Source organism: Bidens hawaiensis, unplaced genomic scaffold, assembly GCF_021521415.1.
Source record: "Bidens hawaiensis isolate Kalapana, Puna unplaced genomic scaffold, B.hawaiensis_p1.1 tig00007049_1, whole genome shotgun sequence".
Lineage (NCBI taxonomy): Eukaryota > Viridiplantae > Streptophyta > Magnoliopsida > Asterales > Asteraceae > Bidens > Bidens hawaiensis.
In genome coordinates, this window is record NW_027491485.1 from 775085 (window position 1) to 801905 (window position 26821).

Below are 26821 nucleotides of genomic sequence, written 5' to 3' on the forward strand. Positions count from 1 at the left end.
AAACTTTTCAAACACATTTTTGAATGCAACATATTGATACCAGTTTAATGTAACTTTACAAACTACAACAGGTAACAGGTTTTTTTAGTCAGTGCAGTGTGACCAAATCACCTAGACGCCCGATACCATGGTACACCGTACAAGTACCTTGCATCAAACAGTTTTGTATTACAAGTATATTACATTAAAACATATGTTTGAAAGTATATTTACATACAATGACAATTTATATAACTTTTTATGCATTTTGCCAAAAAAGAAAACCAGAAACCAATCAAATGCGTTGTTTTCCTGTTATGTACACCAAAGGGCCCATATAAGTACAAGCTATACAAACACCACAGAGGACAAGGTGTTTTCAATTTGTGAATGTGCTTCAGTTGCCACAGTTGAAGCCTTTGCATACTGATAGAACAATAACGAGAATCAAGGCGATAATAATCCCAAGAACCATCAGCGTTATCTTCATTTTCTTCCACCACATTTTCCTCCTCAACTGTTCTGCAGTCTCCATAAACTCTTGTGCCTGCAAACACAAGGATTTATAGCTTTAACATCAATCACAATATACATAATAACATTTGCATTCACTTACTACAGAGCGAAGGTCCACGTTTTTATCCACCAGAATATCTTCACGGTCAAGAATCTACAGTACAACAAGGGTGTCAATCATGACCCATTATTCGAAAAACGAGTTAATTTGTGCATTTCATGTAGACCTTACCTTATCAATGGTTTCCGTCATGACCCATTTGAGTTCTGTAATCTGAGCCTTGACCTTTGAAAGCTTATTGATAGCTTCTTGATGGTCCACACAATACTGCATCTGTTCCTTTAGCTTGGGAGTAATAACAATATAGGTTTTTTGTGATTACATAAGAACTAAAAGCTTGATAGGTAATACATGCGAAAGAAGACGACCGTTATTAATATTCAGTACCCAAATTCTTTGTTGAGGCTGTTAACTGCAGCCGCTGCAGTTTTCCCGCCACCATATTTCTTGGTGAAGTCGTCCTTGATGCGCTCAAGAAAAGCAATTGGAACCTGTCTGCCAATGGGTTCAACCGCAACAACACAGTACGCTTCATAAATAGAGAAGATAATATTAATTAAACTATAAACAGATGTATTTCGCCAAAACAGATTTCTACATGATTGAACCTCGTTTACGAAAATTTCTAAAAGTATAGAATCAGCATATAACATAACAAAATATTAAGAACGGAATCGACTAACACTTCAAATCACAACCTAATTCTCATAATCATATTAGAAAAATAAAAAAAAAACTCACTGAATCCATCTTCCACAAGATAGTTAAACGTGTGACCATCGCAGTTGTACGTGAACTTGTTATTCGTGGCCGGAAGCTTCTGAAGACATTGATAAGCGATTTCAGTAAAGTTACCAGTGAACTCTGTATGTTCCGATAGAATCAGGGTTCCTCTTGCTACAAAACTGTAGATCAACGACTGTTGTCCCATAGTTTCCGACTTGGGCAACTAGAAAACCGAGCACTGCTGCGTGTGGACGATACCTAGCTAATTATGCACCAAATCGGAGGATGCGTGTCAAATGCCATGCATTGTTTAGTTGACAATCAGCAATTTAAAAATTTCAGACTTATACGTAACAATAGTAAAATATTAAATAAAGTAATGTCATATGAAATATTCCAAGTCAAATTAAGGTTGTCTACCAACTAGAAACTTACCATAGTTTCATCAATCTAGAAAGGTACAACATTTGTTTGCAAACTTGAAACCAAGTCTGACAAATAATCTACTATTATAATAAATAAAAATGTGTTGTGAAACAAGCCTAATAGCAAAAGAATAAGAGAAGACATGTAAGGAGAAATAGAGAGATTTTATTAATAAGGTGTGTGTTACAATGAGGTACAATAATATGTATATATAGGAGACTATAACTTGAAGAAGAAGAAGCCTAATCTATATTAGGTATTGATAACCACAATAATATACATTTATAATACTCCCCCTTGGTTATCAACTTCATACGCTTGAAGATGCTGCCTCGTTAAAAACCTTGCTAGGAAAACCCAGTGGGACAAAACCATAGCTAAAGGAAAAAGAGTGCAACGCGTATTGTCTCCCCCTGATTTATATATCCTTTAAATCAGTAAGTATCAATCTTCTGCGAAAATTGCTCAAAACTTTTGTAGTCAATCATGTGCGTCTTGGTTCCTTGATATACGGATACTTAAGTTAAACAGTGTTGCATGATCTTCACGTGAAAACTTCTATTGCTTCATCCGGTAAACATATCAATTGTATCCATGATCCTTTTGTGTTTCTCTGCATCAACAAGACTAACAAAACTTGTTTTAATGGGTTAGTAAGTTATAACACATACCTTTCATACCTGAAATATACGTGTTAACCCGTTCTGATGTCTCTTTGTTAGACAAATGCTGATAAATGTAAATAAAGAAAATAAAATAATGTATAACTAGAGGACATGTTAATGCACATATACATTTAATTATGGTACTTCCGAACAAATAATATTTCATTCGATGAGAAGAAATGATATAGTGGGCAATGTTGGACAACATTTAACATACTCAAAGGATTATATATATCCATGGTAAAATGTCTCAACATCTTCTAGATAACTTTGATGGATTGATAAACATATAATTACATATATCTTTAAACTGCAAGTTGAGTAATAATCACATCATGTCAAGGTATTTCAGAAATTCTCCTTATAAAACTTCTACAGTTTCCCTCGATGATGTGTACATCATCACTGTAAACTGTGATTATATGAACTTTTAAGAGTAAAATTTTGATAAAAGTGTTGCTAATTACATCTAACTTATCTCCTTCCTTATCAAAATATTCCTTGATTGTATCACGTTCAGTCCGACTATATTAGTCCATACGTAATATGCATAACTCTATGCATTTTTCAATCAATCATGGATTTATTTTCATCTTGACGAATTATGCATGTGCATTCTCTTTTCTAGATTTTTGCTCCTCAAACTTGCTCATTTAACACATCAGGTTTTGTATCACATATCAAAAATCCATATTATACCATTTTTTTGTTTATTGAGATATTGTACTCATCATGTACATTATCTTCTATGTGTATGCATATTGATGCACAAGAATTTCATCATTAAGATGTATCAATTAATCTTTCAATTATTCAACTACCTTAGGAAACTCTTCAGGAGTTCCATATATATTCAAAAAATTCAATAATTGTAGTGTATTCAAATATGACTCTATGCACAACAATCATTGTGTTCTCGAGAATTTACTTTACATGATTTCATAATTCAAATCCTTCATAGATTTTCTTATAAACTGAATAACAATATTTATTGGACGCATATAAATTCTCTCTTTATATTACCAGACTATTTATGTATCGGAAAGTCAATGATTCCACCATTGGAGAATGTGTCTCCTTATAATCAATCATGGGTGTTTGCAAAATCCTTGTGCCACCAATTATGCCTTATATCACTTAATTGAATTTTCATAACTTATATAAAATACCCGTTTGTATCTAATACGTTTTACAACTTTAGTTGTACGGACTGCTGGTCCAACAAACTTTCCATTATTTAGAGAATTCAACTCTGCCTGTTTGTGTCTTCCCACTTTGGCCAATTATGTTTCATAGGCAGATCTTAAATCTTGATCCTCATCATTTTCAAGCGCTATATTATATATAAAATTATAAAGACGTCAACTTTATTTCGATTCCATATATCTTGTAGACATGATAAAATATAATTTATTGAGAGCTCTTTATTTTCAGGTACCTAAGGTTCTTCACTAAACATCATGTTTAATGTCTTTCAAGATACCTTTACTACACCTCGACTTGACCATCTTTATTACTTGCTCCAATTTTCGAGGAAATTTTACCTTTAGAACCGACCGGTCTACCATGCCACATGTGTGCATTAGACTAATTATCAATATGCGTTTGTCCTTATGGGACATTTATTAATTGGAGCATTAGCAGTTTGTATAGGTGTCTTAGCTAGACACTCTCTTTTGGTCAGTGAATCGTCCGGTAATTGATTCGCTAATCTTTATACATGAATTATCCTCTGAACTTTTAGTTCATATAATCTAGTATGAGGATCAATGATAATTCATTCCAACTAAATTCGTTTTCCAACTGCTTTATTTCTCCCCCTAATGTTGGGAATGCTGATTCACTGAAGTGAAAACTAATGAGCTATAAACAAAAATTACATTAACGGCTCTAAGTATATAATCTTAGATATCGACATAAATTCTCAACTTCCTTTGTGGCCTCATATTTATGTCTTGTGGTGGATTAACTTCAGTATATAACACACATTAGATGAGAAATACTTGGTTACTGACCAAAACCAATTACAATGGGGAGGAAGTATCATAACTTCTTGGCTTGATGTGAATTAGTTTTAAAGACATGTAAAATCATATGTACTCAAATACAAACATGAACCTTTGTTTTTGTGATAATTGCCTTTGCAACTAATTATAGACGCTGAGTAAGCGTTGTTAACAAAACAATTTATGAAATAACATACTCTGTTATGAAGTTCAACACTTATTCCAATGATCATTATTAACTTGGAAATCAAATTCATTATTAAACCGAATATAATATACCAATCTGGAATAATATGCTTGCTAACTTATTAGCTAAGCCATAGATCATGCAAACATGAAGCTGCGATCTTGATAACCATTTAGACGATGCATCGATTTTCAAAACACTAAATGGTATCATGTTAGGATATGTGTATCCTTTCTCAATTCTATAACATCGAGGGATTCACACCCTCCTTCAGTTGGTAAATAAATGATTTCCTTTGAGAGTAATATTACATGTATAATGAAGAATCTTTTGGTTCCTCAATAAATTTCACATCATTGACTCGGTGTGGCCTAACCGGTCACACCATAAGATACTCATGATCCATAAACTTCAGGTTTATGATCGTATACGTATCATGCTTCTTTAGTACAAGATTGTAAATATGATTGAACATTTGTTTCAAACGATCATGTGATTTCACTTTTGTATTTCCAGATTTTGTTCTCATATATGATCAATCTCTTTGCCACTTATGGTGGTCGATCTCAAAATTAACATGAATATAATTAAAGTTCTCGTGGTCAAACTAATTATTAGCATGACCATCATTATAATTCTTATGGACAATCTCATCCTTAACATGATCGTCATTACGATGTTCTCAGTTACGTCCATGATCATTATATAATTACATTCACTTCAGGGAATGGAGTATAACCATACAGGTGTCGTAGCTTTCCATTACTTTCTCGGACGTACATATATAAAATCATTGAATCTTTCACGCTCTCATCAAACATGTTATACTCTTTTAATAGTATTGCTACTTCAGGAGCATTATTGAGGAACGAAAAACAAATTGTCTTATCCAGTTTTTCCTCAAAAATAATCTTCTCATAACATCGATTGAGAATTAACTAAATGTTTGATTCAAATATGATATCGAAGCTACTATTTATAACTTTCGATAATGAGATTAGGGAGCATGGCACTTCATGTGTCATTTTTAATCACATTTACACTTTCATGAGAGTGATAGATAATAAACCATAACTTTGATTTACTTGGTCTATTCAACACCATCCATATAAAGAGACTAAAATATTTAGAAAAAAATTATATCATCAAATCAATCTACAGTGTAACTAGTTATGACAAAAATACTACGGTGTTATATATAACACAACTTATATTACATGCATACAAACACATTTACAATTTGCACTCATTATATTGCATTGTGTATAGCGAAACAGACATGTAAAGCTCCAAAAATAACTATATCGCATTCATGATTGTAAACATTTATATATATGGTACAATACAAGATCTAACCTCGCTAACCAACTATTGTATCACCTTTACTATATTAGTATATTTATTAAAATTTATATCTAAAGAAACTTTGGAGCCATAATTTTCTTGACTTCAATTAGTTTGACATTAACTTATTAACCATGTAAGTCAAATATATTAAACATGTAAAGGTATTTTTGACTAACCAAACATTTAAATACAAATATATATCAATAAAAGTTTTAACCGATTGAACTAGTCAATCCAATTTTGGTCTAATATAATTATAAGTATGGCGATAAAATCTCATATATTGATCATAAATGATAGAATTTTAGAAACAAAATAATCATAATAATAAGCTAAACCATTTATTAATTATAAATCAATATAGAATAAAACATTAATTTCCTTTTCAAAAGATTAATAGAAAATCTCGTAAACAACTATTTTCTTATATGATTCTTCTATATAAAAGGAAAATATTTTATTAATAATTTACTATCTTATTACTAAGACAAAAACCAAAACAAGCATATGTGTTTGACTAGCATAGAACTTCTACCAAAATAATTACATAATTATAACGAGCTTAATACTTATTGCAAGTACATATAGTAAAACATAAGAAAAAATCATGATGTTTGCGACAAACACATGTGAAGAAACGTGGATCGGCTCACTGGTAGACGATCAACTTTCCTCAGGTATGAGTATGCTATTTCACCGATGGTTCTCCGGAGTATGAGTTCTTCCACCTACAAAACGAGCAGCACCGTGAACTTACCCCTCAGAAAGGGACAGAGGGGTCCTCTTTGGGGTAACCCTCCGGTGTGAGAATAAGAGATTGTAGGAGAAGATAATAATAATCTGAGAGTGAGTAAGGAATTGGAATGTATTTTCCTGCTTACCTCCCCTTGTGGAGGTGGTGTGGTATTTATAGTGTTAGGGTTTCCAATGATTGGGCTCAGATCCCATTAGGGCCTTTTTGGCCTCCTCCTATTGCTTTGCGCCACGTGTCCTTAGGACACCTGGTGCTTTTTCATTGATTATTCTCTGACCCAGGCATTTTATCTGACCCATGTGCAATCACGTGGTAGCACATGGGTTTTGCTGAGTTGTCCACCTTTCATTGGCAGCTGTCAACATTAGCATATTCTTATTCCTTAAAGGATACCTTCTGGAAGGTTGTCTGACGAGCACAATCAAGGTTGTCCTTATCCTGATTTGGATAAGGACGAGGTTGATTATGTGCACGTGTGATATGCGCATATCCTGAGGATGCGCGAAGTCTTCTCTTTATTCTCACGCGCAGATGTTTCATGCGCAGATGTGATATGCGCAAGCATATGTAATATGCGCCACGCGCAGATGTGATATGTGTGAGCATATATGATGCGTGAGCATGCGATATGCGCCACGCGCAGATGCGCCACGCGCAGATGTGATATGCGTGAGCATATATGGTGCGCGAGCATGTGATACGCGTGAGCATATGTGATGCGTGAGCATATATGATATGCGTGAGCATATGTGATGCGTGAGCATATGTGATATGCGCCGTGCGCATAGGTTTTGGCTTTGTGCCTTCATGATATCTTGATTTCAAGCCTCTTGTCTATATCTTGTGGGTTGACACGCCCCGCTCGATGTTAAGGCGGGTACATACCTCTTCAACCTGTAATAATTCAGTTACTTGGATGTAAAATGATATCAATTTATTTTGGATTCAAATAATTTATGCATATAAAACTATATATAGTATAAATTAATGCCTTTAATAGATTATCATCTATCTAATAAAATATTAATGTTATTATGTTAACTCTATAATAAATAAACAGCTAATAAAAATGCATGGAACCGGAATAACATAAATCACGTTCTTAAAAATAGTAGATGTTTACATATAATATCTCCAAAGTCAAATATACTCTTTTAGATAATTATAAACTTATGTAAAATCATATATAAACTTAATATAAATCTGAGTTAATGCATATGGAACCAAACAACCTTTCAATTTAGCACGTTTAATATTGAAATAATTATAGTCATTAATAATTTATATGGCCAATGCATAGTAATCAGTTTGTTATAAAAGAAATTATTCTCATGCATTGAACTAAAAGAAAAATGTATTATAATCAGTTATGTTTGGCTTAATTATGATACTGAAAACAAAAAAATATGGGATAATCGGAAGTGCTAAAAAATAAGTTGTTTGCTTAATTAAAAACATAAATATTCAAATCAAGATTGGCCTTTCTAAAAACTTAGTTTCACCGTTTAAAAGATAGTTCAATAAATCAACTCAACACAATATATTAACGCTCAATAGACAGTAATAAAATCATGGATTCAATATGCTGACCTGATTTGCAGATTACCCCATTAGGACCAATTAAGGATGACTTGAGTGTTGAGAACCGCGGTAAGGGATTAGCATCCGACTTGAGAGACTCGTGCTGATAACGTGTTGTGAAACAAGCCTAATAGCAAAAGAATAAGAGAAGACATGTAAGGAGAAATAGAGAGATTTTATTAATAAGGTGTGTGTTACAATGAGGTACAATAATATGTATATATAGGAGACTATAACTTGAAGAAGAAGCCTAATCTATATTAGGTATTGATAACCACAATTATATACATTTATAATAAAATATTAGTTGAATCACAACCTCTTTAGTTGGCTTAATAGTTTGCCAAGTCGCACTCTCATGTATTAACATATAATTTCTAATTAAATTTATTAATTTAAAACTAAAATTTAATTAAAATTTAAAACATTCCTTATCTAGCCTTATCATTATCTCATCCATTCCTTATCTAGCCTTATTGTGGATTACAACTAAGAGAGTTTAATTCATATTATAAAGTCATATTCATTGCACCACCACTTTTATTGATTATGATTGCCCAAATGACTTATTTACTCTTCTACAAACCTGAAGTATATTAACTCTTGGTTTATATTTTGTTCCAAGTTGCGTGCAATAGATCCCATTTGTCAATGATAAATTTGGATGTTACCATAATAAAAACATGATCGGAAACATTAGTGAGTTTGATAGAAACCAACTGATCATATTATTTTAGGTTATTTTGAACAAAAAAAACCTTATTTACAAGATCAAAAACATAAGCGGGTCGAGTAGAAGGTCAAAGTGACTAATTTCGTGGACTGGTTGGAAATTGAACACTCATTGTCCAGTATTTTGATTAGCAATATGAGTGTCACATATGAATAAAAAACCTTATTATTTTGAAATCGAGCTGAAATGAATTTAGCCAATCTTTCTTTCCTTTTTTTTCGCTCTCTTTCGATCTATTTGACTAATTATGAATGTACAAATTGGACTGAATGAATGAGACAAGTGTTGGGTATTAAATCTTGGTTAATTTGGTTATTTTTTGTTGTGAATTGCAGGTAATAGTAGAAGCAATAATTGAGAATCAGATGGTCTCATTAATGGTTAGAGAAACTAGCAATTAGTTCAAATAAAATAAATTGTATATAATTTGTACATGCTTTGTTGCTATACAAATTTATTTGTATATATAAAACTTTTCATTTTTCATTATTATATGTAATATGTAAGTTTAATCATATAACGCATTTAAAAAGATTTATCAATTATACCGTTTTTATTATCCAATCCGTGTAATACACGGGTTCCTAACCTAGTTAACTAATAAGTAATAATCATATAAAAACACTGTTTTGAATAAAGAAAAGATATAAACAAAACTCCTACCAAAACTCCTACCAGTGGTAATATATCATATAAATAACATAGTTGGGAAGCATAGTTATAAAATGTGGATATCTATGCCTAAAAAGTAACTCAATGTACCCAAGTCCATAAGCGTAAATTGAGGATGTAAACACCCTTTCAAGTCGACCATAAAATGTCGAGGATTTTGTTGTCTACTATCAAGACCAAATATCGCATTCCTATAGCTCTATCAAAATCTATCATTGATGTTATTACCCCAACCCAAACTTTGAGTTATGATTCACTTATATGCGTAAATTAAGTTAAATCGTTAAAATTAATAAAAAGAATATATGCCATTCCCATTTTCATAAAAAAAAAACTCATTTTCTCATAGGCATCTTTTAGTGTAAACCTTAAAATAAAAAATATTTAACCACTCAAGATTGGTTCACTACTATTTATATCGTATTATTATATTATTTTCTATTAAGCTTTGGAATAAAAAGACAACGAAATTAAGAAAGAAGAGCCTACTCAATGTACTTACGAATATCATTTTTTTTTGCATTTAGCTTTTCATATATTTCAAAAAACTAAGAACTTGTTTCTAGTGGTATATCTTTTAGTTCATAACTGAAGTTGTTAGCCAATACATAACGTAGTTTGTAAAGTATAAACGTATGTGGTGGCGCAGTTGGCTAGGGCGTAGGTCTCACAGCAAAAGAGTGATCCTGAGGTCGAGAGTTCGAGCCTCTCACACCCCATACTTTTTTTGCATGAAAATGGAAGCTGATTTTTGTCTAAGTATTTGACAGTCTCATATTTGACCACTTTTAAGAATTCTTCTGATATCAGGTGAAGGGAAACAAAAAGATTCCACACATCTCCTGGCAAAAGTTGGAGACTATAAATGATTACCTTTCATCAAAATGCAGCCTCTTAACAATACTTCGAAAGAAAAAAAAAAGAAAGAAAGAAAACAAGGGACAAATGTGCATCAAGATAGTACAATTTGTTTTAATTAAAATATTAAACTTTTTAAAAACAATTTTGAATGTAACATACTATCTTAATGGTTTTTTAGTCCCTGCAATGTGATCAAAGCACCTAGAAGACCGATACCATGTTACAACAAGTATCTTGAATCAAACAGTTTTGTATGATAAGTATATCACATTATAACATTTTTGTATGATAAGTATATCACATTATAACATATGTTTGAAAGGTTATTGCATACAATGACAATTTATATAAAGTGCTGCATGCATTTAGCCAAAATTAAACCCAAAAATCAATCAAATGAATTTTCCTACTATGTATATCAAAAGGTCATATAAGTACAAGCTATACAATAGTCTCCGTACATAGAATGTAGTTGAAGAAACACCAGTCGAACCCCGACCGATTACTGGTAACCTAGGGGTTGGAGAGCTGTTTCCCACGAGGGGTTAGACCCTTGGAAGATGGTTCTTCTGATTACCTGCAAAACAGACACCGTGAGCTCGTCACTGAGAAGGGGGGGGTTCCTCCTTGTGACCACCCTCCGGCGTGAGAATCAGACTAGATTGCTCTTTAAATATAAAAGTATATTAAGAGATTGCTAGAGCAGATATCAGGTATATATGATGATAATATGATGAGATGAGATGGTCATACCATTTGGGGTATTTATAGCCGAAGGTAGGTTTCCAAGGGGTTTAGCCGGCCCAACACGCTACCAACTGTAACCTATGCACGTGCCCTGCCTGTGAGTGGTGGATAGGTAGCGGCTGACACAGAGCAGGCGTGTCGTGCACTCTTCCTCTTCTGCCAACAACAGGCTAGGCACGTGGTATGGCAGGAGTTGGTGGGTAGGCGGCGGCTATTGGTCACAGTGCTGTGGCGTGCTGTCTGCCATGCTGCTGTCAGTGAGCTGTCGCATTCTTGGTCAGATCTTTTGTCTGTACCTCGTCAGGTATCACACAAAAGATCCTCCATCATACGGACTGGCTCATTTAGGCGGGAGTTTTCCCCCTCCCGCCTTTGCTCATTCCTTCAGGTGACACTGGGGAGAGTTAAGTGCCTAGTGCGTGTAGCCATGCTGCGCGGGTGGCCTTCACTCATGGCTTGTATCCGAGGCTGCGGGAACAGGCGGAGTCCTTCACCATGGGAGGCATTTCCTGCGGGACCAGCTTGCATACTGCGCGTAAGGACGTCACTTCTCTGAGCATGGTTGGTCCTGCGGATCCAGTTGGTCTCTGCGCAGACGTCCCTGTTTAAGGTGAGTCTTGCGGGTCCAACTGGGCTCTGCTGGGACCTACCTCTTCAAGTCCCCCCAGTCCAATGTTCTTCTCATGCGTGTTTAATAAAGTGAGGTGAACTTTTGGACTTAAAAGGGGTTTTGAAAAGGGTTTTGTAAGGTTTTCCATGGGAAGTCCTTGTCACTTGCAGAAATGCCCGAGTTTCCTGCTTGGTCTTTGGGTATGATGCGGGTAGGTCTGTAACCTCCTCGCAAGTCAGGAGCATTGAGTCCCAGTTGTGGATTCTCCATGAGGTTTTGGTAGTTTTGAACATAGTGATCAATTATGTTAAAACCACCAATTCCATCCTGGAGCTTTAAACAACGTAGTTCTCGACGTTCCCGCTATGCGGGGATGTTATTTCCTTTTCCGCAAGCATTGCCCAGAAGATCCTTCTTGGTTTCAATTCCCAGCGGAGCGCTAGGTATGTGAAGGGTTTTGCCTTAACACTGTACCTGCGCTCGTCTTACGGTTACTTTACTTCCAAGGTATTCCTGGCGTCAATTCCCTGCGGGTGCTAGGTATGTGAAGGGTTTTGCCTTTACACTGTATCCGCACCTGTCTTATAGTTACTTGGTTGCCGAGGTACTTGGCTTCAATTCCCTGCGGGTGCTAGGTATGTGAAGGGTTTTGCCTTAACACTGTACCCGCATCCGTCTTATGGTTACTTGTTCGCCAAGGTTTTCTTGGCTTCAATTCCCTGCGGGTGCTAGGTATGTGAAGGGTTTTGCCTTTACACTGTACCCGCATCCGTCTTATGGTTACTTGTTCGCCAAGGTAAGGGGGTATTTTCCCGCTTCTTTTTAAATTTTGAATTTTGAAATTCGAAAGGTTGGTGGAAAGATAGGAACAGTCCAAACCTCTGAAACGTCGCGCGACGGTTTCTTCTGACTGTCAGGACGTGCAGGAAGTTATGGTGACGTGACATTATATGGTCATTCCAGACGCTTTTTCAGGCGCGTGGGCGCGATTTTTCGGGCGCGTGGCCGCGAAATTACTGGCACACGTCCTGTCAACAGCTGTTGCCAGTCTGCTTTTTGCCACGTGTCATAGTTTCATTGCACCTTCGATTTCTCTCTCCTTCGCATTAAATTCACCGCATTAATTGCGATTAGTATATAAAGGGGGAGAGGGTTATTTGCAATTCACACTTTTCACTTTCATCTCTTAAGTAATTTCCGGTGAATTTTTCTGTTCAGTAAAGCATTACCCTGAAATCTCTTTTCATCTTTCTTCCACTATGCCTTCTCATGATGCTGATGACCAGAAGACTGCTGGCGAATGCCAGTGCTCTCTTCCTGTCGATCTGTACCAGTATATCGTCAGGAAGTTCATGCTCGAGTCTCTCGAGCCTGAGTTTCCTGAACCCCACCATACTGTGTACGATGCCCCTAGTGGCAAGATCGGGGTTTATGCTGCATTCTTTGTCTACGGAAACCTTAGGTTTCCGTTGACAAAGTTTGTGTACCGTGTTCTGGAGAGGCACGGTGTGCACCTGACAGAGGTGCACCCCATGGCCATTGCCAAGGTCCGGCACTTTGAGTGGGTGTGCCGGATACTGGGCCTTGAGCCCCTCGTTGACCGTCTGATGACCTTCTACACTTGGAGGTGCATCCAGGGGTGGTACACTCTTACAACCCGTATCAAGGGTTTAAAGATTTGTACCACCGAGCGGAGTCTTCGCTCGTGGAGAAGAGAGTTCTTCTTCATATCCGCTCGCGCCATCCCCATCGCCATGAAGTTCAAGAATGGCCAGGCGCTTCCGAACCTTCCCGCCCTCAACTACGAGGAGGCGGAATGGTTCTCGAAGATATCCCGGGTCCATTCCCCGGTTTTCCGTTTTCCGGAGTCGGCGATGGTGATGCTGGGGATGAGCCGGGTGTGGAAGGCGGCGAATGCGGATAAGGTTCCGATCGTCCTTGAATATGGTTCGAACTCTGTCCCTTATGGTACGTCTTGTTTCATTTTGCTGACTTCGATTTTTTCTAACTTTCTTGTTGATTTCAGAGGGGAACGATCTTCAGTCGCTCCTGACCCCGCGGGAGGAAGATGGTCCCGCGCGGATGGGTACTCGTGCTCTGGACGAGAACGAGTTGCCCATCTTAGAGCAGACCGCGGGTCGGTTCGTGGAGGTTTACCCGCCAGGCCAAGAGATCCTGAGCCACCGACGGCCAGGTAAGCCTATCTTCTACCCTGAACCTCTCAATGCTGTGCCTGCTGCTGGAGTTGACATTTCTTCTTCTGAGGAATCCGCAGAAGGTCCTCCACTGGTGCGGAAGAAAAAGGCTGCCGTCGGGAAAGGCAAGGAGAAGGTGGCCTCTACGGCCGACCCGGTAGTCCTATCTGACTCGGAGTCAGATAGTGCAGAGGTGGCGGGGGAGCCCGGTGGTGAGGAGACCACCGCTCCGGAGGCTGTAGCGACGACGACGGTTACCGGTGTCAAGAGGCCGGCTCCATCGGGTTCGCCCCCGCTCGTCCGTACGTTCAAGCTCAAGAAACCCCGTAAGTGCCTCCATAATTCTTGTCTAGATTTGTTGTTTCAAATAAATTTTTCTAACACTTTTGCTTGTGCAGGTGTGGATGTTGACGCATTCCAGGGTGGAGTTGGAGCAAGTATTCCTCCGCCAATGAGGGAAGGCTCGGTCAGCCTTCCCGAGGCGTCGACCCAGGCGTCTGCGCCTGCTTCCGTTGGTTCCAGCCTTCCTAAGGCTGTTCCAGCTGAGAAGGTGTCTCCGCCGGCCGTGAGTGCAATTTTTACAGCATCTTTCACGGAGCCGGCGGTTACTGTTGCTGAGGAGGCGACGCCAACAATGGCTACCACAGCGGCTGCCACTATACCTGCGCCACCGGCAGCGACGGCCGGACCATCAGGTACGCGCCGGGCTTCCCGCCGATCTATGCCACCTTCCCGTCTGCCTGACCTGTTGGATGGATTTCCTTTAGGTTCAGGTGATGGGTTTGGCGGCTATCGGCCTGTTATTGACCCTACAGGTACGTAGGGTTCTTTTTCCTTTGTATATTTTTGTCATCTTTTCCTAACTGCCTTTGTTTCTTTTGCAGTGTCGGATTCCAATGAAGTGTATGTTCCAAGATGGAACATACGCCGAGGAACAACCCTTCGCACCCCTGTGGAGTGCGTGGATTGGGCTCGCCACGCTGCTCCTCATGGTGCGTTGGGGGAAGCCATGGCTAGCTACCAGGAGGGTAGGCTAACCAATGAGCTTCGGGTTCTCCAGGCCCGGACGCAGCCCCGCGTCGAGCTGCTTTGTCGTGAAAACGACAAGTTAAAAGCAGCTCGCGCCAAAGATGTATCTGAAGCGCGGGCTCTTCGGGAGGAGAACCGGCAGTTGGCCGCTGCCGCAGCCGAGAAGGAGAAGGCATTCAAGGCCCTCGAGGTTGAAGTCCAGGCGCGACTCGAGGCCCGCTCCAAGGCTGCCCAAGCTGTGAATGAACAGCTTCGGCTGGCCAAGGAGACTGCGCGAAACTCAACTGAGAGGGCTGCCAAGGCTGAAGCTGTTGCTGAGCCGCTTCGCGAAGAGAATGAGCAGCTTAAATGCAAATTAAAGGCTCTTCAGCATGCTCATGACGCCTTGGCAATGGAAGATGCCAAGAAGCTGCAGGAGATCCTTGACCAGAGGGGGGTGCTTGACCGCACTGAAAGGAAACTCAAAAGCGTCGAAGAGGCTGCCGCCAAGGAAGTTCAACTTGCCAACCTTGATAAGAGCGGAGCCGAACGTGCTTACAAAGAAAGTCAAGCTACCCTCCAATGGCTGCTTCGAGAAGCGTTGCCTCAGGTATCTTTAACTTTTTCTTTACGCTTTCTGCTCGTAATTAGAAAATGTTCTAACTTGTATTCTCTTGTAGGTTGTGCGTCGGGTCTTTTCGGAGACCTCTTATGACGATGCGATGAGCACAGCCCTCAACGCTTCTCATGAGGATGGGGAGAAGACTGGCTTCCTGCTTGGTCTAGGGTTTGCTGAGAGAGGCTTTCCGCCCTCCAACTTCCCTTTATTCAATGTTAATACTGAAGCTGCTTATGACCAAGCTGTGAACCAGTACGCTGCCTTCCCGCATCCAGTGGTGGAGAAGGTGAACGAAGCTGCTGCTGCTGATGATGGGCTAAACATCCTTAAGGCTTTCCTTGGGCAGCCGCGCTCTGACGGTGCTGGTCCAAGCGGAGGTGGCCCTGAAGCCTGATCCTGAAGATCCCTTCCCACTGCTAGGATAGACTTAGCTTTGTATAGATTTCTTTTAGGCGGGTAGTTACCCGGCCACTGTTGTAATATATCATTGAAATATACGATTGTTATTCCTTTCATTGGATTCTTTGCTTTATAAACTTATGACTTGCATACTTAGTTTAAAATAGCAATTTTCCAAGTGTTTAGAATAAGAACCTTCGAACGTGGTTGATAGTGGGTTAAAGTTTCGCTTCCTCCTTCGTGATTGTGCGGGTAGAACCGTCACTTGCACTTGGTAGGATGGCTAAACTTTAACTTTTATCTAACCTGCGTGTAGGTTTTTCTTACTTTTTGAGGATAAGTTAACCTTTGAACGTGGTTGATAATAGGTGTGAAGTTTTGCTTCCTCTTTCGTGATAGCGCGGGTAGAACCGTCACTTGCACTTGGTAGGATGGCAAAACTTTTACCCATTCCTGACCTGCGTGTAGGTTTTTCTTACCTTTTTAAGAATTTTGTTTTGAACCGTTCGACGCGCGGCTGTCGATAGGTTAGTGTTCATCTTCCTTTCATGATTCGTGCGGATAGACCGGCACTTTCATTTAATGGAATAATTGAACTCCTTCAACTGACCTGCGTGAAGGTTTGCCACGTTATTGGGTTCGTGCGGGTAAGACCGCCTTCCCATGCAACGACTTCACGTAATGTGAATGCCGTCACCAGTGTTGGATAGTTTTAACCGTTCGACGCGCGGTTGTTGATAGGTTAGTGTTCATCTTCCTTTCATGATTCGTGCGGATAGACCGGCACTTTCATTTAATGGAATAATTGAACTCCTTCAACTGACCTGCGTGAAGGTTTGCCTGTTGAGGATAAGTTAACCTTTGAACGTGGCTGATAATAGGTGTGAAGTTTTGCTTCCTCTTTCGTGATTGTGCGGGTAGACCCGTCACTTGCACTTAGTAGGATGGCATAACTTTACCCATATCTGACCTGCGTATAGGTTTACCTTTTCCTCTTAAGAACTTTGAACTGTCCCACGCGCGGTTGTTGATAGGTTGGTGCAGTTCCCTCGAATGATTCATGCGGATAGGCCAGCACTTTCATATGGTAACTTTTTTCTCCTTCAACTGACCTGCGTGAAGGTTTATCATGCTTTTTGGGTTCGTGCGGGTAGGACCGCCTTCCCATGCAATGACGTTTTTTGTAATTATGCGGTGAAAACCGGCATATTAGTGTGTACAAAAGTATAAATGTAAATCATCAGCTTCGACGTTTGAAAGAGAATCATTTCCATTAGAAGTGGCTCTTGGCCTTTTCTGTACAAATTGGAATTGATTACATGCAAACTGTGTAATTGAACTCCCTTACATGTTGGGACAGGAGTGCCATCGAGCCGACACGCACCTGTTTCGGGATCTCGTTCTTTATGCAGCATGTAGTCTCCATATTGAAGCTGATTTTTTATTCATGTTTACCCCAGCCATGGTTCCACACGCACCTGCCTGCTTAGCTTTTATTTCGCCACGAGGTGTGCGAGCGTCCCATCTCTGACGAATGTTTCGACCATGTCTTTTACGTCTATGCATTCTTCAGTGTTGTGGCCTTTTGTTCTGTGATAGTCACAGTACTTGCTCCGATCAGCATCGTGACGATGTCGGATTACTGGAGGCTTTGGCCATGGGAGCTCTTCAGTAGCAAATATGTCAGTGACGCTTTTGGTAAGTGGCGTCCATCTGGAGTTCCGGTGCAGCTTTACATTATCCCTTTCACCCAATCGATGCTGTAAGCCGGATGAGGTGTCAAAGTTTACCCTTGACTGCCAAATGCCTTGCTTCCGTTTTTTGTTCAATCGGGCGGTGAGGATGTTGTCCTCTCTCGTCCTCTGGGTGTACAGGTTTGTGCTCTGCGGAAGGTCTCTACCCAGTTGCTTCTCCGTTTCCGCATAGCGTTTAGCTGCTGTCATGATGCCATCCCATGTGGATGGCATTCCATCTTTACCCGTTAGGGTGCGGATAAGCTCTGGGTCCTGCGCGCCCTGGATGAAGGCTGCGCGAACAAGATCCTCGCTGATATTGCCCAAACTTAACTTCTTTGAGTTGAAGCGAGTGATGAAGTTTGGTAGAGATTCATCTTCTTCCCGTATGCATTTGAGGATTGTCCATTGCTCCTCGGTATACTTTCGCTGCTGGCTGAAGTGTTGGCTAAACTTCTGCTGGAAGTCTGCCCAGTCGTAAATGTGGTTAACCGGTAAACGATCAAACCAAACCCTAGCAGCCCCCACCAGCGTCATTTGAAACATGTAACACCACGTGGGTTCCGTCCAGTTGCTGACGGTTGCCCCTGCTATGAACCTGTTCAAATGGTCGTCTGGGTCGGACATACCATCATAAGTGCCTATGTTGGGCATTTGTTTGGCACTTTTTGGGGCAATTGCTTCCGCAATGTCCCTTGCAAATTTGGACGTTCCCGCATTTGCAACGTTCGGTCTGTACGTTTTGGAGAAGTCTCGTGGACTTCCACCTGTGCTTTTTGGTTTGAAGGCTTGTCCAAAATGCCTTCTCGGTTGGGAATCCGTTTCCTTACGCTTCCCTTTTGCCCTATGGCGAGGGTTCGCGTCGGAGTCGGATTCCTCCGAGTCATTGTCCAAGTATTCTTCGAATTCGTCGGCCTGTTGGACGGAACGCAAGCGTTCGTCCAACTCAGCTTGGAATTCCTTTTGTCGTGCCTCCGCCCATGCCTTAACTTCCTCGAGAGTTTGGCGGGGGAGTCTTGTTCGTTTTTTAAACTGGGTATCGGTGAATCCCAGTGGGCGATTATTTACTGCACTTGCCCCAGCTTGGGTAACTGGGGTAGTGTTCGTAAAATTTACTTCACTTGCCCCGGCTTGGGTAACCGGGGTAGTGTTTGTAAAAACTGTGTTGCCGGTATTCCCTCCAGTAGCTGGGGTTGTGGTTACCGGAGTCTCTTTAACCATCTTTCTAGAAGTTTGAAAAAACTGGAGAAAAATGAAGTTCTAGCTTTATGCACGGATGGCGCCAATGAAGAAACACCAGTCGAACCCCGACCGATTACTGGTAACCTAGGGGTTGGAGAGCTGTTTCCCACGAGGGGTTAGACCCTTGGAAGATGGTTCTTCTGATTACCTGCAAAACAGACACCGTGAGCTCGTCACTGAGAAGGGGGGGGGTTCCTCCTTGTGACCACCCTCCGGCGTGAGAATCAGACTAGATTGCTCTTTAAATATAAAAGTATATTAAGAGATTGCTAGAGCAGATATCAGGTATATATGATGATAATATGATGAGATGAGATGGTCATACCATTTGGGGTATTTATAGCCGAAGGTAGGTTTCCAAGGGGTTTAGCCGGCCCAACACGCTACCAACTGTAACCTATGCACGTGCCCTGCCTGTGAGTGGTGGATAGGTAGCGGCTGACACAGAGCAGGCGTGTCGTGCACTCTTCCTCTTCTGCCAACAACAGGCTAGGCACGTGGTATGGCAGGAGTTGGTGGGTAGGCGGCGGCTATTGGTCACAGTGCTGTGGCGTGCTGTCTGCCATGCTGCTGTCAGTGAGCTGTCGCATTCTTGGTCAGATCTTTTGTCTGTACCTCGTCAGGTATCACACAAAAGATCCTCCATCATACGGACTGGCTCATTTAGGCGGGAGTTTTCCCCCTCCCGCCTTTGCTCATTCCTTCAGGTGACACTGGGGAGAGTTAAGTGCCTAGTGCGTGTAGCCATGCTGCGCGGGTGGCCTTCACTCATGGCTTGTATCCGAGGCTGCGGGAACAGGCGGAGTCCTTCACCATGGGAGGCATTTCCTGCGGGACCAGCTTGCATACTGCGCGTAAGGACGTCACTTCTCTGAGCATGGTTGGTCCTGCGGATCCAGTTGGTCTCTGCGCAGACGTCCCTGTTTAAGGTGAGTCTTGCGGGTCCAACTGGGCTCTGCTGGGACCTACCTCTTCAGTAGTAGATAAGTGCAATCAAGCAAAAAATAAAACAAGAAATTAATATGAAATAATGAATAGAGGACAAGATGTTTTCAATTCATGAGCGTGATTTAGTTGCCACAGTTGAAGCCACCGCATACTGATAAAACAATAATGAGAATCAAGGCGAAAATAATCCCGAGAACTATCAGCTTTATCTTCATATTCTGCCACCACATTTTCCTCCTCAACTGTTCACCATTTTCTCTAAAACCTTGTGCCTGCAATCATAAAAATTTATAACATCAAGTTCAATATCAACTTGCATAATAACATTTGCATTCACTTACCTGAGTGCGAAGGTCCTCGGTTTTATCCACCAGAATATCAATATTCTCTCCACGGTCAAGAACCTACAATACAACAGGGGTGCCAATCATGACCCGTTCTTCAAACAACGAGTTAATTTTGTGCATTTCACAAAAACCTTACCTTCACAATGTTTTCCATCATGACCCCTTTGACTTCTGTAACCTGAGCCTTCACCTTTGAAAGCTTACTGATCTCTTCTTGATGGTCCACACAATACAGCATCTGTTCTTTTAGCTTGGCGCTAGTAACAATAAAGGTTTGTGTGATTAGATGAGAACTAAAAGGTTGATAGTTAATACATGCGAAAGAAGACGACTATTATTAATATTTAATACCCAAATTCTTTGTTGAGGCTTTTGGCTGTGGCTGTTGCAGCTTTACCGCCACCATATTTCTTGGTGAAGTCGTCCTTGATGCGCTCAAGAAAAGCAATTGGAACCTGTCTGCCAATGGACTCAACCGCAACAACGCAGTATGCTTCGTAAATAGAGAAGATAATATTAGTTAAACCACAAACGGATGTATTTAGCAATAACATATTTCTACATGTTTGAACCAGTAGCATACTGCATACAGCGGTATTAATATCTTCTAAATGTTAAATGTTATAATCCTACAATAACTACATGCCAGAGAACTCCAAAACCATGCTAAGTAAGATTTACATGTTAGCACATGTAAACAATTTGAAGCAAATCTTGAATAGTTTTACAAGCTATAAGTGCTTTCGATTCAAAAAATATAAACACAAAATCTCAGTAATTTACTAGTGCAATATGAAAATATAGAAAAAAATATCATTTACCTCCAAGTTTAGGCTGATAATCTAATAATCCATATATAAATTATGAAACATTCAATCAACAACAATACAGCAAACACACATTACAATTAATTTCATCAACAGGAAGCAAATCAGGTAGCAGGATCATCGTACTACATATGCGTAAAGCCAAACTTACCTAGTATTTATGTAACGGATAATGACCAAAATGTCCATTTGACCAGTCATTGTTGACAATATTTCCTACTCTTCAACCAATTCCCAAAACGTCCACACTAAAACACGTCGACCTATTTGACCCAATCTCCTTTGAATCATTAATCAACATGATTTTTAACCAACAAGATTCTGTCACGCGTGATAGGGTCGCTGGTTTCTTTCTCTTTTTTTATTTATTAATTATTTTATATCGTCGTTGCCGAGGGGTTATTTAGGTGCCTGGCTTTTAACAAACATATTATTTTGGCTTCCGACATAGATTATTTGGACAAGCGGCAGAATCTGGTTGTTTAAAAGTCCAATCGAGTAATGAATAAAAAGTGATCAGATCGACAAGGCATTACGAAAATTGGTTGACCAAATGACATTTTGGTCATAATCCCTTGACGTAGACTGCTTATTAAACCTATTAACAGAATCAACATATAACATAACAAAATATGAAGAACTAAATCGACTAACACTTCAAAATCACAACCTAATAGTAATTCTCATAATCTGATCAACAAAAGACACAGATCATAACTCACTATATCCATCTTCCACAAGATAGTTAAACGTGTGACCATCGCAGTTGTACGTGAACTTGTTATTAGTTGCAGGAAGCTTCTGAAGACATTGATGAGCGATTTCGGTAAAATTACCAGTGAAGTCCGTGTATTCGGATAGAATCAGCGTTCCTCTTGCAACAAAACTGTATATCAACGACTGTTGTCCCATAATAACCTACTTTATTTATGAGTACAAGATCAATAACTAATGCACCAAATATGAAGATGGAGGAATATAGAGATTATGGAAATGGGCAAATGGCTGCTGCTGGGTACAAGGAAGGTTAATTAAAGGAAATAATGGGAATGTCACGCGGTGTTTAGTTGACAATCTGCAGTTTGAATTTTTCATACTTACGGATCCATAATAAAATATTTATTATATAGTCTGATTTATTCCTACCAAATGAAAAAGGATAAGAATATATTAATGTAAATGTAAAATAAATAATAAAAAATAAAAGATTAGAACTTGTTTCTCAAATTTTATTATTCCAAGTCAAAGCTTGTTTACCAACAAGAAACGTACCAGACTTTCATCAATCTAGAAAAGTACAAATTTTTGTTTGCAAACTAAAACCCGGTCTAACAAATAATTAACTAATGATCATATAAGAACACTCTTTCGGAAAGAGGAAAACGAAAAGAGAAAACAAACTACCTGGCAGGTGGTAAGATGATATGGGTATAAGTTGATTCGAGATAATCACTCTCTAAGAAAATAATAGATTAAAGAAGAGACTTACGACATTTTTATTCTTCCATTCTTTATCTAATTCTTATTACAAGATTATTATAAATACTAAAGGAATCTACATGCATTAAAGATAAGGCTAGTATAATAGGCGACAGTTATGGAGTCAGTTGTTGAACCCTTGATTTATTCATCTCTGACTTGACTTTGTAGAATAATGAAAACCCTGTAAGGTGTAATGTATTATTGATCAACTATATAAGGGTTACAAGTAGATAAATACAAGGAAACATAATCAAATACAATCTCGTAATTATAGTAACGCTATAATACTAAAACTCTAATAATATATTCTTCTACAATATTCTCTAACATTCCCCCGTAGTCAGAGCGATAGGAAATCGGACGCTCAGACTGGAGCGCAAAGCTTGTGAAGATACTCGATCGGCTGTCACGTAGAGCAGGAACTCGATCGGTTATAGGATCTAAGAAGATCACTGATGGCGTGACCGTGGTCAGGCGGCTAAGCATAATGACAGGAGCTTCGACTGCAATGGCAGGAGCTATGATTGAGTCGGCCGAAGCAACGACTTGACGGCAAAGAAAAAAAATATATATTCCGAAGAATAAAACTAAAAAATAAAAACTAAAAACAAATATAAATAAAAATTTCAATAATTAAAAACAAAGCCTCTATGTTTATGTCTCGTTCGTTCTTTTTTTTTTAAATAATAAATAAACAAAACAAATAACTTTAAAACAGGAAAGGATAGATAGTAAAAGAAGGAAAAAGAAAGAATATTAAAAGAAAAAACAAATAAAGATTAAATAAGAAATCCAGTTGGGTTCTACTCGTATATAGGGTTACAAGTAGATAAATACAAGAAAACATAATCAAATACAATCTCGTAATTATAGTAACGCTATAATACTAAAACTCTAATAATATATTCTTCTACAATATTATCTAACAGACTTGACTTACCTTAACCCATGGCTCTCATTCAACACTCTTGTAACCAGGTTGTAGATTCTTTTATAGATCCTCGTTATGGATTTGGTCATGGTCGATGGATTAGTGGCCTCAAGATTGTAGCGCAGGTGGAAACCCACGTTCAATACTTGGCCGGCGTATTATTTTAGAGTATGCGAATAGGAGACCTGTGAAAAAGTTTGTCGTTCTTAAAATGACATAAAAGAGCTCTAGATTATTGTTCTAATATGTCCACTCAAGATATATCTTCACTTTAGCGTTGAACGCATACGTTATTTTTGAACGAATCATGATAAGATGCTTCAATACACCAACAATGTTACGACATATATTAAAGAACCATATTAGGCATACTAGAAATATCAAGAGAGTTGTCACCATAAGGTACGAGGGTAGACCACGACATACACTGACTAACACACTCACATCATAATATTTCAAATAAATACCACTAATGGGAATATCGTTGAAAAATGTGGGCATGCATGCCGAAAAAGTAACTCGATGTACCCAATGTCATAAGCGCAAATTAAAAATGTAAACGCGCTATCAGGGAAGTCATAAAATGTTGAGGATTTAATTGTCCACTATCAAAACCAAAAATCTCATTCCTATAATCCTATTAAAAACGACTAGTTGACACATGTGATTGCCCATCACATGTGGTATAAAATGACATCATAATAAAAGGTAAATGACCCTACGCAATGCACTTACAAGTATCATCTATTTAGAAGTTTTCATTTAGACCATGTGTAATGGCTACGTTGTGGGTGAAAACGCAGGGGTACACCGCCCCCTCCGCACCCCCCCCTCCGCCCCCGCGTTATGTTGAAATGTTTTTTTGTGCGTTTTAGATACAACGCGAGAATGACACACACATCCAAAAAAAATACCGTTGGTCTTGGAGCCGTTGGCTTGGAGCCGTTGGGGTTTTTTAAAAAAAAATTAATTAATTATATTTATACTATATAAACAAACCAAACTCATATTTTTTAACACATTCCTTCCAATCTACCAATTTACACAAATATTTATATCTTTTACACTAATATTTCTACCATCATGTTTCCAAACAACAATCAAAATATTCTCGGTTTCGGTCAATATGCCCGTCAAGCCAACCAAAATCCACAACCGAACCAATCTACTGCCCCGACGCCAACCGTATCCGTCCCGCAAATGGCCGCGTACTTTGCACTTCTACAAAACTCTATGCCAAATGCGTTGCCCGATTTCCAAAACCCAATGACAAACATTTTTGCGGGTTCGGGTTCCCAACCCGCCCAGGAGACCCAACCCGAGGTCGAGTTCGTGCCGGAGACACAACCCGAGGGCGGTTCGAGCCAACGCGGACGTTCGAAAAAACACGCAAAGAAGTCCGCCGGCGAACCTCGGGTTAAAAAGACGGTGATAGCGTGGAGTATCGACGAGTGCGTACTATGTGCTCGTGCTTGGTGCCAAATATCGGAAGATGCCAAATGCGGTAGGTTTTTAAAATGCATATATATTTTTTAAAATTTCTTATAACAAACATTAAACTTGTAATGTTTTTATTTTTTTAGCGAACTATCAAAAAACGGGGGTATTTTGGCACAAAATTATAGAGAGGTTTCACAACCTTGGCGGGAACTCGCGTCGAGAAAAAGATTCGTTACTGTCGAAATGGGGCGACATAAACACCAAATGCATGGCTTTCCATACGGTTTTCTCTCGGATGAATCGAACTAGGAGTAGCGGTGTCTCGGACGCGGAAGTCATGGATAACGCGTTGGTTGAGTTTCAACATAAGGTCGGCGGGACCTTCAACTACTTTGGCATTTGGAAAGACCTATTGAGGCATCACCCAAAATGGGGCATGGTGTTGGATGCCGAAGCCGAAGCCGAAGCCGAAGGTGGTCCGCGTAAAAAAAAGTCTAAAACATCATCTTCGGTTGATCCAGACACGCCCCGTTCCGACGCTCGAAACTTCAACTTAAGCGATAATGACCCCGTGAATACTACCGACATGCCTCGGCCGGGGGGTAGAAGAACCAAAGGCAAAGGAAAGGGGAAAGGGGCCGGTTCGTCGTCGGCAACGGGTTCGAATCCCGAATTGGAAAGCCAATTCCAATTAATGAACTCTCGACTCCAAGATTTACACCAACTTGGAACCCAACGACTTCAAGTAAATTTGGACGCCGTCGACCTAATTCGAAGGAATGAGATGGACAAAGACATCGAGATTTTATCAAACGAGCTATCCGAAGACGACCCGATAGTCCAATCTCTAAAAGCCAATCGACGAGCGAAAATTTTAGAAAAATATAAATGAGTTTTAGTTTTATTAGTATTATTTATGTTTTCTTATTTTAATTTGATGTATTTTTTTTAATTTAGTTTAATGTATTTTTTATTTGGAAGTTTAATGTAATTTTTAATTTTATGTTAATTTATTTAAATGATTTAGTATTTAAAAAAACAAATAAAATTAATAATGACTGAGCGTCACGTGGCGCATAACCCCTGGTAGTGGAAAGTTATGACTACAACATGTTTTTGTACAAAACCATAACTCTGACTGGGCGCCACGTGACGCATAACCCCTGGTAGTGGAGTTTATGACTACATGGTCTTAGCTTCTCATATATTTCAAAAAAGTAAAAACGTGTTTCAAGTTATATCTTTTAGTTCATGAATGAAGTTATTAGCTTATAAAAAATACAGTTTGTAAAATACTAACATATGGGGTGGTGGCGCAGTTGGCTAGCGCGTAGGTCTCATAGCAAAATGTTGAGTGATCCTGAGGTCGAGAGTTCGAGCCTCTCTCACCCCACACTTTTTTTCTACTAAGCTATACATATGAAAAGCTGATTTTCATATTTTATGGACCCAAATTCAAGCATGAGGACTCGTTAAATATATTTAGTTTGAGAATAGTTTCACTCTGTTATTGCCCTAACCGGCTAAGCTAAACTTAATGTTGTAAAACCAAACATTTGCTTGTTCGCCTAAGCTTAACCGTAAACAAATGGACAATGACAGTCAAACGAACTCCTTTTTTTTTGTTCTTGTTAATTCGTCCGTAAAATAAATGTTTGTTTGTTTGTTCGTTCGTTCGTTCGTTTAAGTTTATCCAAACAAACACCGAGACAAGTACACTTAAACGAACTTATTTTCTTATTCTTGTACACTCGTTAAAAAAACATGTTTGTTTATGCT

At 39.3% G+C, this 26821-nt stretch overlaps 3 protein-coding genes, 1 non-coding gene and 1 pseudogene across 4 annotated transcripts in view; 1 reads left to right on the forward strand and 4 right to left on the reverse strand.

Moving 5' to 3' along the window:
* The window catches only part of LOC143634426 (uncharacterized), a 248188-nt gene that overhangs the window by 177421 nt on the left and 43946 nt on the right, over positions 1-26821 (reverse strand). The window lies entirely within an intron of this gene.
* On the reverse strand, positions 377-829 carry LOC143634458 (vesicle-associated membrane protein 722 pseudogene; annotated as a pseudogene).
* Positions 488-1499, reverse strand: LOC143634423 (vesicle-associated membrane protein 721-like). Its single transcript, XM_077102509.1, has 2 exons — positions 1298-1499; positions 488-1085 (listed from the first exon to the last, which is right to left on the reverse strand). The coding sequence occupies exons 1-2, from the start codon at positions 1485-1487 to the stop codon at positions 937-939; spliced, it is 339 nt and encodes a 112-aa protein (XP_076958624.1). The 5' UTR covers positions 1488-1499; the 3' UTR covers positions 488-936.
* On the reverse strand, positions 20138-22204 carry LOC143634424 (vesicle-associated membrane protein 722-like). Its single transcript, XM_077102510.1, has 5 exons — positions 21912-22204; positions 20714-20855; positions 20499-20619; positions 20357-20419; positions 20138-20287 (listed from the first exon to the last, which is right to left on the reverse strand). Exons 1-5 carry the CDS (start codon positions 22099-22101, stop codon positions 20138-20140), a joined length of 666 nt encoding a protein of 221 aa, XP_076958625.1. The 5' UTR covers positions 22102-22204.
* On the forward strand, positions 26347-26435 carry TRNAM-CAU (transfer RNA methionine (anticodon CAU)). The gene is given in 2 exon segments: positions 26347-26384; positions 26400-26435. It is a non-coding gene; the product is annotated as a tRNA-Met (tRNA).

Excerpts from the sequence above, each read along its gene's own strand:
- LOC143634423 (XM_077102509.1), bottom strand. The coding sequence starts at position 1,487 with ATGGGACAACAGTCGTTGATCTACAGTTTTGTAGCAAGAGGAACCCTG. Across the intron at positions 1,086-1,297 it reads TCTTGTGGAAGATGGATTCA|CGTACTGTGTTGTTGCGGTT; the intron begins GTGAGTTTTTTT and ends CTATTTATGAAG.
- LOC143634424 (XM_077102510.1), bottom strand. The coding sequence starts at position 22,101 with ATGGGACAACAGTCGTTGATATACAGTTTTGTTGCAAGAGGAACGCTG. Across the intron at positions 20,856-21,911 it reads TCTTGTGGAAGATGGATATA|CATACTGCGTTGTTGCGGTT; the intron begins GTGAGTTATGAT and ends CTATTTACGAAG. Across the intron at positions 20,620-20,713 it reads AGCCTCAACAAAGAATTTGG|CGCCAAGCTAAAAGAACAGA; the intron begins GTATTAAATATT and ends TATTGTTACTAG.